The sequence below is a fragment of the Egretta garzetta genome, unplaced genomic scaffold, assembly GCF_000687185.1.
Source record: "Egretta garzetta isolate BGI_Z169 unplaced genomic scaffold, ASM68718v1 scaffold292, whole genome shotgun sequence".
Taxonomy (NCBI): Eukaryota; Metazoa; Chordata; class Aves; order Pelecaniformes; family Ardeidae; genus Egretta; species Egretta garzetta.
Window position 1 is genome coordinate 1,776,571 of NW_009258789.1, and position 10,400 is coordinate 1,786,970.

The following is a 10,400-nucleotide window of genomic DNA, read 5'->3' on the forward strand; positions in this document are numbered from 1 at the left end:
TCTACACCTTCTCCAAAGAGATGGCAAAGGGCTGTCAGACACCACCTAACCCTGTGTCTGGAGTGAAGGTCCAGACTTTCTCCCTGTTCCTCATCCTGGTCTGCCAGGACACTGAGTGACCGCGTATCCCACAGCTGGGAGCAGGGCCACATGCTTCTCTCATTGCAAAAGTTTCTGAGGGACCCAAACTAGCATTTTCCTTTTGGTTTCTTGGTCTTCAATAAAGGCGGTCATGTTGCCAAGTGCTTGAACAGAGCTACTGCTCCAAGCCAGTGCTCAGAAAAGTTAGTGTTCTGTCTCAATAGCTTAACTCTGTGTTTCTGTCTCTACAGCAAACATCCTGACAGTCATCATCCTTTCCCAGCTCGTGGCTCGCAGGCAGAAGTCCTCCTATAACTATCTTCTAGCTCTAGCTGCTGCTGACATCCTGGTTCTCTTCTTCATCGTCTTTGTTGACTTCCTCATGGAAGACTTCATCTTAAACAAACAGATGCCTCAGGTACTGGACAAAATAATTGAGGTCTTGGAATTTTCTTCCATCCACACCTCCATTTGGATTACGGTTCCACTTACAATCGATAGGTATATAGCTGTGTGCCATCCGCTGAAGTATCACACAGTCTCCTACCCTGCTCGTACTCGAAAAGTCATTGTAAGTGTCTATATCACCTGCTTTTTGACCAGCATCCCCTACTACTGGTGGCCCAACATTTGGATTGAAGACTACATAAGCACATCAATGCATCACGTCCTCATCTGGATCCACTGCTTTACCGTTTACTTAGTGCCCTGCTCCATCTTCTTCATCCTGAATTCCATCATTGTGTACAAGCTGCGACGGAAGAGCAATTTCCGACTGCGAGGGTACTCCACAGGGAAAACAACAGCCATTTTGTTTACTATAACTTCTATTTTTGCCATACTTTGGGCACCAAGAATAATCATGATATTGTATCACCTCTACGTATCGCCTATAAACAACAGCTGGGTGGTGCATATTGTGTCAGACATCGCCAATATGCTAGCACTGCTGAACACTGCAATTAATTTCTTCCTCTACTGTTTTATTAGCAAAAGATTTCGCACAATGGCAGCTGCCACGCTGAAAGCCTTCTTTAAGTGTCAGAAGCAACCTGTGCAATTCTATACAAACCATAACTTTTCCATAACAAGCAGCCCTTGGATTTCCCCGGCCAACTCTCACTGCATCAAAATGCTTGTTTACCAGTATGATAAGAATGGAAAGCCTATAAAAATATCACCATGAAAGGGGCAATAGCTGGAGTTTCTGGGTGCAAGTTCTTTTCAAGTGGTTACATCTTCAGGATGTAATTTGCTGAAATGGCTGTTTCTGAAGAGTGGTCATTTGATTTCATTTCCCTGGAGACCAAGGGCAGACCAGACTGTTCGGAGGGAAACAGGAGCACTCGATTTTAGGAGCAAAAATGAGAAGGCAAATGCCTCCATCTCTTACACAGCATTTTGAATATGCTTCAGAGTTCAAGTCTTAGTGTTCAGTCGCACTCAAACATTTTGCATCCCAGCACCAGTGAATTCCAAAGTCATTGGAGGGGGGAAGCCACAACAGTGTTTAATTACAGCCTTTTAAAACACAACAAAACCTTACTTGACCATGCCGTTCACTATCGACGGAGCAAACGGATGCTTTTATGTACTGTGGAAGGTGCCATTTCTGGTGTGTGCACTTGCCAAAAACGATGTGTCGTTTCTGACATGAAACACCACCACATGCAGTCTTGCTGTCCATACCTTGTTGCAGGAGGCAGCCTGTGAGACACGAACAGTGACGAGCCCTTTTTTGGCTCATTTGAACAAGGCTCAAGGACCAATACAATACCAGTTGCAGCCTCAGCATGGAAAGTAATCATGCAAGCTGCCAATATTCATAGGTTTTAAGTTGTTGTTTAAGAACCTGACCAAGACAGGGGAGCTGGAGGGAGGGAGGTTTCTAGAGCCAAGAACAAAAGCAGCATCTTTTCCCAGCTATTTCAGTTACGGTGTCTGAAGACTTTCAAGTGCGAGGCCTGATGCAGAGCTCCCACTGCAGCTGCTTCTGCGAGGTTTGGAGTGATTACAGCCTTCAGATTCCTTCTTAATCGATAAAGATTCTCAGTTATTCCCCATGTTCAGGCCTTTAGGGATCAACACGCAAAACCTCATCCTAATATTTTCTTATGACAGATTATGCCATCCTATTTTAGATTTGCTATTTAATTGTTAAAAACTATTTGTGAAAGAAATCCATTAAATCCATTAAATACCCAACAGCAGTAAAAACATAGATCAGCTTGGACTGAGGCTTTTAAATATTTACCTTATTTAAAGTAGCTTAACTTCTCTTTCTTCACACTCAAAAACCAGCATCCCAGCAATGCTGAGTGTAGAAAGTGAGGAGAGAAAACACTTGCAGGAAGGCTGAAAATGCATTTCTTTTAATTTCTCTCCTTTTCAAATCTTGGTGTGTGGTCTCTGAGCCACGTACCACAGCCTTTTTGCTTCTATATTGGGCACTTAACGCAGCCTTACTGAATGCGAGAGCAGACTTCCTTGCATGGTGAACACAAACACAAGCACAACATGGTCAGTAGACACAGCAGCTTCTCAGTAACTGCAAATAAAAAGCAGCCTGGTGCTAGCACTGCATTTGTGTCTGTGCCCATCTCCATCACCGGTGGGGAGCTTGTGGTGACCTAACATAGAGAGGTCCACTGAGAAGGGATCCAGTCAGTCCCACTTTGGTGGGATCTGAGGGCTGAAAATGTCTCTTTCAAACCTATGGATGGCTCAGCTTCGGTGCATTTCCCCTGAGAAATGCCAAGTCTGCACAAGTCCTGCTGAGGACAACAGCCTGATTTCCTTCTGCCACAAAGGTTGCACTTGCACACCAACTCGTACTGGTGTCCTGCAAAAGCAAAACCCACACCAACTCTGAGCATGCCTTCCCCAGGAGGAAATGACAGCAGAAGGTACAAGCCATGAGGACCAGGACCCCAGGCAAAGGCTGGTCATGTGTAGAGGGGCTTTCTCAGGAGATACTGAGGCTACTCAGGTCAGTCAGGAGCAGCAGAGGCAGGATGCCCAGGGAGCACACACCGCCTGGTCCTCTCCCACCGGCAGAGCTGTTGGGCTGCGAGACCTATCTGGCAGCAGGAGCTGCTGGGTGCTTCTCTAGGAGGTGCTGGAGCACCCCATGGACCATGATGGTCAGAGGAAGGATTGGGGCACATCTGGGGAAAGGAGGAGCTGAGAGCGAAGGCTGACCCTTCCCGCCCTCACCCACTGAGGGGGCGCTACCCACCTACACCCCCCAGATTTAATGGGAAACGAGAAGCCCCCCTCATCCTGTAGGCTGCTTGTCCCTGTGATCTCAACAAAACTTCGCACTTACTTGCAATAATAAAGCGTAAAAGGGATGCTTGGCCTTGCTGTATTTGTCACAGCAAGGTTAAAATCATTGCTCCCTTTACCAGTGTTTTACAGAAATTAAGTTTCGTGGCCATGCCTTCGACCCTCCTCTCAGAAACCTCTCTCCGGTCTTTGTCAGTTGATAGTAACCAAAGTTACCTTATGAAAAAGGTACTGTATATTTCATTTTGGGAAAACACTGTATTTATAACTTATTTTTATTCTAAATTTGTTATGAGGAATGCTTGTCTGAGTTACACGTGAATGAGTCTGAAGTGCAATATCTATATAGATAAGTGGTTCATTTTTGAGACTGTATCTATTGAAAAAATTATTTATACAAGAAATTCACTATTCTACTTAATATAATAGTAAACTTACAGAAAATAGTGAATGTTTAGGGCTTTTATTTATTAAAAAAATTCAATTAAAAGTGCATGGCATATGCTGCCATTCACATGGTGTGATTTATTAGTTTTTGTAACAATGTTTAGCCTGCAAACTAGCAGCGTCATCTGATTTTTCCTGTCCTGATGATGTATTTTTGTAAATTACCATATTTAAAAACCAAAATCTTTCTGTGTGACTATTTTATTTCCCCACTAAAAATAACCCATTAAATTGTTTTAACTTAATTTGAAAAAACTCACAACCCTTTTCCATATCATTTAGAAAGGACAAGGTGCAATTTTCATGTACAGTGAATGGGTCATTTCATTTCTGATCATTTAGGGCTTTAAGAGCTTACTTCCAAAGCCCCTTGAAGTCGAAGGGAAAGTTGCTTGTGTGTTGTGTTTGTTTTTTTCCAATCCCCATCAATTTAGGAGGGCTTTGGATCAAGCCGTATCTTGTTAACAGACATTTGAAGCCTTCTTAGAGTCCAGTTTGGATAATAAAGCCTTGACTTTTTAGTCTGCCATATGGGAGCTGCTGTTGATAATACTTGCCTTATTTTTTGTTGTGTGAAGCATTTTGCAATGACTGTTGCTAATAGCCAATGTCTTGCTGTATTATTCGTACCTCCTAATTTTCCAATAGTAAAAATTTAACCAAGCACATGTAGTGTCATTATTTAGGGAAGAAGTATTCTGGAGACAAAACCGTCTTTGTTGTGGAGATGGTCTTTTGTACTCTATTTAATTTATATTTCAAATATTTACAATTAGAAAAAATAAGCTGTGAATGGACAGTTTTACGATTATAGGTATATGTCCTTGAAGACCACAGCTAGGAACAAAATACTTTTTAGACGAGTTGCTGGTATATGAAATTATGGGACCTATCACCTATTTAAATTGTGAATATTGATATTTTCATAAGTAGACAATATATTGTGTTTGACAAACTTGTTTGTATTATAATAAATTATGAGATGGTGCATAACTTACTACTGTCTTTGGAGCTATTGCTTGATTTATGGATTCTTATGATATACTTTTGATTTATAGGTACTTGTGATATACTACCAATAAGACCAATCCTTGGCAACCATTACTCAGTAAAACATGGCCTTGGATTACAGGTGTTCATTTGTTGAAAAAAAAATCTGAAATAGAAGACGTATAAATTATTATTGGTCCAATTCTAATGGGACAAATGGCTGTTTGATTCAAATCTGAGGACAAAATGGGGCATTGAAAAGGAAACCCTCCCAATCCACTCTCCCTGTGGATATACAGGGTCCACATGTTTTACAGACTGGTCCCCTTCTGGCTTTGCAAGTCCCCTCATTTGGAAAGACAGAAGAGGACCAGAGTTCTGACAGAATGCTCCTCTGGTGATGAGCATCCAGAGCCCCTGCTCCATCAGCTGCTCCCAAACATTTTGGATTTGATATGTTCCTGTAGGATATTTCAGTCTGTTGCAGAGATAAGGAATCCTCATGAAATACCACATTTACAGATCTATATATTATTAAATATCTGAACATGATAAATATATTATACCTCTTGCCGGAAATAGGAAGTGAAAAAAAACTATGATGAGAAAATACAAAATAATAGAGAGAGAAAATGGATTCACAGCCTCAGGGGACTGCATGTATAAGAAGCCCAGTATTTCTTCAAATGAAAAAATACTAATGCTATGCAGAATTCATACCCCGGTCAAATGTAAAACTCTGTGGGATCAGGCTCCTAGCTTCTCTGGAGAAGTAATAGGACATTAAAAGAATATAAAATTATCAAAAGCAAGCAGAGTGAAGAAAGAACTGATCAGAAAGGTCCAGTGTCTCAGAGATCAAGAAACACAGGGTTAAATGCACAAGAGGAGAGGGCGACCCCAGTAATGCCAGATCCACTCCTCAGATCTCCCTGGTGCAACAGGCTTGGGCACGGATTTTTAAAGGACAGCATCAGAGAGAGATAAATGAGGGGGAAAGGGACACTGCTGAAAGGGGCAATGTCAGATTTGATGGAGCTTATCAGAGCTGTTCCTTACAGAGGGAGCCTGGGATCTGCCCGTCTCAGTACTTTCATTAACAGCTGCGGCATGAAAAGTACTGATGAAGTGTAGAGATTATTTGTACTGCTGGCAGAGGACTGAAGGAAAGGTATTTCATGTAAGAACCAGATGACCTTGAAGATCCAAGTGATAAAAGCGGAATGAATTCAATAGTAATAAAACCACAAGGCTTTCCACTTGTCTGCCTGTAACAATACATTTGCTATAAAACCTCAGTAGTCAGAAACAACCAAGAACCCAGTTGTGCCAGCTGGGCTTGAATGGCGATGAGTCACCAACAGAAAGCAGCTGGGAGAAACCTCAGCATTCAATCACAGACATTTCTAAAGCTACAGCATAGTATTAATTGCATTTTGCAAGACTTCATGTGCCATATGCATATATATCTCCCTCTCTCAAGGGATAAACAGCAGTAGTTGGAGAAGAAGAAGCTGATAAAGAACCAGACCTGGGACAAGAAGTGGTGGTTATGAACTTTCCTTGGGTAAATTTACCCTGGAAGTTAGAAGAGTCTCTAACTCCCAAAGCAGGGAGGCTCTGCAAAAGCCTTTCCACCAGCCCAGACCTCCCCACTGATTTTAAATGGAGCTCAGTGGCTTCATGGACCAGGATTATGAGCAGGACGCACTGGGACCATGCATCCTCAGAGCTGGCAGCCCCACAACCCTAACCTGCACCAGCCCCCTGGACCTCCCAGACGGCTTGGCAGGTCCCAAACGCAGCATGGGGGATGGCAGATGCGGCCCCCATGTCCATCCACCCCACTGGGGCCACTCCAAGGGAGGTGACCATCACCAGAGCCACGACAGCCACCAGCTGCTCAGAGTGATCCCCGCATGCAGCCACAATTAACTCAGCAGCACACACAGAGGATGTGGACCTCTGCTAACGGGCTCCCCATTGAACTCGCACCGACTTCTGCCTCAGCTGTTCAGTTCTTTAAAAAGGTCTTCAAACCCACCAAGCAGAGGAGAACAAAAAGCAGCCTCACGCAGTCTTGAGCTGTTAAATAATAATCCCACTATTAGCAGGCTGGGGCTGAATTTGCAAGATCTGCCTTTCTGACAGCATGCAATTAATTCCTGGGATTTGCCAGACACAACAAGGGGGTTGAAAGGCTCCAGCCTTTTGTAATAAATAGGCATCCCAAATGAATTTACTATTAGCTTGCTACAGTGGACCAAAGACACATAAATATTTATTACAATTACAAAATTATGTCAAAAAAAATTAAAGACTCATGTTTTCCTGCCTTACCAACAGGCTAGAAACCCTGCTCCACCTATTTCTCACTCAGCACCTTTTTTTAAGAGACTAAATGGACAAGATGAACTGCAGGCAAAAGTATGATACTGGATATTATAGTCAGAAGATTAATTTGCTGTAACAGCAGTACCAGAGATCTTCAGCTGAGCATGGCTCCTCATGTTGGCTGCTGCTCTACAGCAGCATAACAGAACAGCCCCTGGCCTGAGGACTTTGCAGGGACATACAGCACCCAGGCAGGCAGCCTAGTGCTCCAGGGGGTCCATCAGGTACAGGTTAGCCTCGGAAACGAGTCATGGGAAAGGCTATAAAATAACATGGAACAGAGAGAGGCACCCTACAATGCTGTCCTCACCGTGGCAAGGAGAGACACCCCAACTCCCAATGGCATGGGCAGCGAGGAGAGACACCCCAACTCTCCTCACCGTGGCGAGGAGAGACACCCCAACTCCCAATGGCATGGGCACAGCACTGCAGGTGAACGATGGCCTTCACATCCCCAAACAAAAAGCAGCAAAGGGTTAGTGTCGCAGAATGGATCAGCTTCTGGTGGTTTAAAACATCAGTGGCTCCCACCCTCACAGTGTCACAGCACAGCAAGGCAGCCCAGCCACAGGACAAGTGCCCAGTCCCCTCGCCATCCCACAGATCTGCCTTGCAGGTGGGGTTCACCTCATGAGATGGAGATGCCTGTCATGTAGACAGCTCCCCATCAGCCACTCATCCTGACCAGCAGAGAGAAATTCATCTCAGCAGCTGGAAGTGCCCAGAGTGCAGCAGAAGAGTGCCACATCCCATGGCCCCGAGCCACTGCCTTCGTTGCATGAGTGAGGGCAAACGAGCCCTGCCTCCACCAGCCATGCTGCCTGCTTGGAAAAGGGCTTAGAAAAAGGGTATAGAATTGAAATGAGTTGAGACTTTTCCCTGCTGAATTTTATAACGGAGTTTGCAGCCCAGCCTCAGGACAGCCAGGCTTTCCAGCGACTGGATTAGAGACATTCAACCTTGTGAATTAAATATCGCTATAAACCCAGTGATGGGCGGTGGTTTCCAGCAGTACCTTCTCTTCATTTGTCACAGCCATCTTTGTAAATGTAAACAATTCTGCTGGACTGAGCTCTCTCAGGTTTCTGTCCTGCAGGTACAGACCTTCAGCACTGCTATGTTTCTGGGATAAAAAAAGTAAAATAAAAGCCCAAATCTGAGATATTGTGCTCATGAGGAAATCCGTCAGCACCTCTGGCTGACTATCACACACCTCTGGTATTGAGTAACTTGGGACCACTCATGATACTAAAATCACACAGGGATGCAACCAAACCAAATCATGCATTTTAGCAAATATTGTTTAAAACAGCCCTTAGCAGAGATGCCTTTCCTTGATTTTCTTCTATATGTTTTTAAGGGACACCTCCCCCCCCAAACTTTTAATGAAGAAAAAGAGCACGCACTGTGGAGTTTTTCCTCCTTTTTGGTTTTTATCTACTTAGGAGTTCCACAAAAAGCTACCTAATTGAACTGCAGGCAGTTTCAAGGAAGGGATAATTATGCCCAATAACACAGGAGCAGTAGCAGAGAGACCGTTCATATTACCTCATCCTTCAGCTCTATCGCTGGGGGGCTCAATTTAAACAGAGACAACCCAACCCTGTGTCATGCTATGAATCCTAAACAGGCCCTACTGAACAGGGGTCAACCAACATTAGAGAAATGCTTTGCTTGCATTTAAGACAAGAAGTCCACGCTGGTGATGTTGAACCGTGATGTGCAAAATGCTCCAGCTTCCCCAGCAGCTCCTGCTCTCCAAGCTACCAGCCCTGCTCTGCCCTGGGCTGATCCTGCTCTCCAGTCGTCGTCCTTTTCCCTTTGTCTGCCCAGCCCCAGCACCCCACGCTCCTTTCCCTTCTCATCCCATCCCCCTGCTCAGAGCCAGGCAGGGCTGCTGGGTTTGTATGCACCATGTCCCCCTGCCTGGCCACCACGGGTACACTGCACCAGTTTGCTACATTACATGTTTTCATGCCAGGGGGAAATGAGGAAGTTTGGGGAGGTGCTGCTACAAGCAACCCCTCATCTCTAAACTGGAAAGCACAGAGCCCTGGTGTGCAGAAGCCAAGACCAGAAGATGCTACTACTTTTATTTCAAATTGTAGGTGTCAGATGAATCACATCTACATACTTCTGATTAAACAGTCTCTTTAAAATAGCATCTATTGTTATTTATCACAATAACAGAGGTTACATGGGGAAAAATTAGCTGAAAGCTGCTCTATAGATTACACTTGACACAAGTTAGAAAAGTACAGACTAAGCAAAGAGAACAGGGTACTTCTCATAGTTTTTGCTCCTGATCTATCCAGATAGATGAAAACATTTGAAATGGGAGTCCCCTTCAGTGTCCAGCACAGACCATGCACTCCAGCACTTGGATGAGTGCACCAGAGGTGGTTCCTCCCCATCTGATGCTCTGCACACCAGCAGCGTGAGCAACAAGCAGCCCTGCCACATGCCGTCGAGATGCACTGTGCCCAAGTGCCATAGAAAGTACCACCAGTCTGACTGAGCCAACAAATAAGCTCAACTACAAGTCATCCAGACAGTCTTTTAAAGCTGCGTGCATCCCAGAGGATCTCCAGCAGACATCTGGCCACAGCTGGCTGCTTGATCAGCTGCCTGCAGGAAGAGCCACATGCATAATAAACCAATTTTCATTTAAGCCAATATTGCACTGATGTCACCTTTTCCAGGAGCGCACATGTGTAAACTCCAGCAATCAACAGCACTGAAGCTCAGCAGCTGTGTGCAGAAAGGCTCATGCTTGACAATTCACTGCTCACAGACGAACCCGGCGTACACCGAGAAGGAGAACGGCGCTTTGTGTTTGCGTCTGCGAGCACTGAAAGGGTAGCAGTGCTCACAGGGTGAAGACAAGGATACACATCTGCAGATTAGCTGAAGAAGAGACCTGCTTAACATGCAAACCCATCACGCTCTGTGTGAGCAACTGCCCCAGTGATTCAGAGAGGAGAATGAATATGGAAGGGACGAAATCTGCAGTTTAATTCAACTACTAGGGATTATCGAAGTGCGGGAAAACGAGAAACAGCACAGGGGAATCCACGGGGAGAAGGCAGTGGCTATTTTGCTAAGCTGTCACCTAATACAGGAGTATATTAGTATAAATAAGATATAGCTAAATCTTTAAAGCATCAGAGAAATCCAGGAGACACAAAGGCAAGAATTAG

General features: G+C 44.5%; 1 protein-coding gene across 1 annotated transcript; it reads left to right on the top strand.

The window, feature by feature from the left end:
* The first annotated feature begins 337 nt into the window (after positions 1-337).
* GPR139 (G protein-coupled receptor 139) lies at positions 338-1,267 on the top strand. The gene has a single exon (XM_035889270.1). It carries the CDS (start codon positions 464-466, stop codon positions 1,265-1,267), a length of 804 nt encoding a protein of 267 aa, XP_035745163.1. The 5' UTR covers positions 338-463.
* The last annotated feature ends 9,133 nt before the right edge of the window (positions 1,268-10,400 follow it).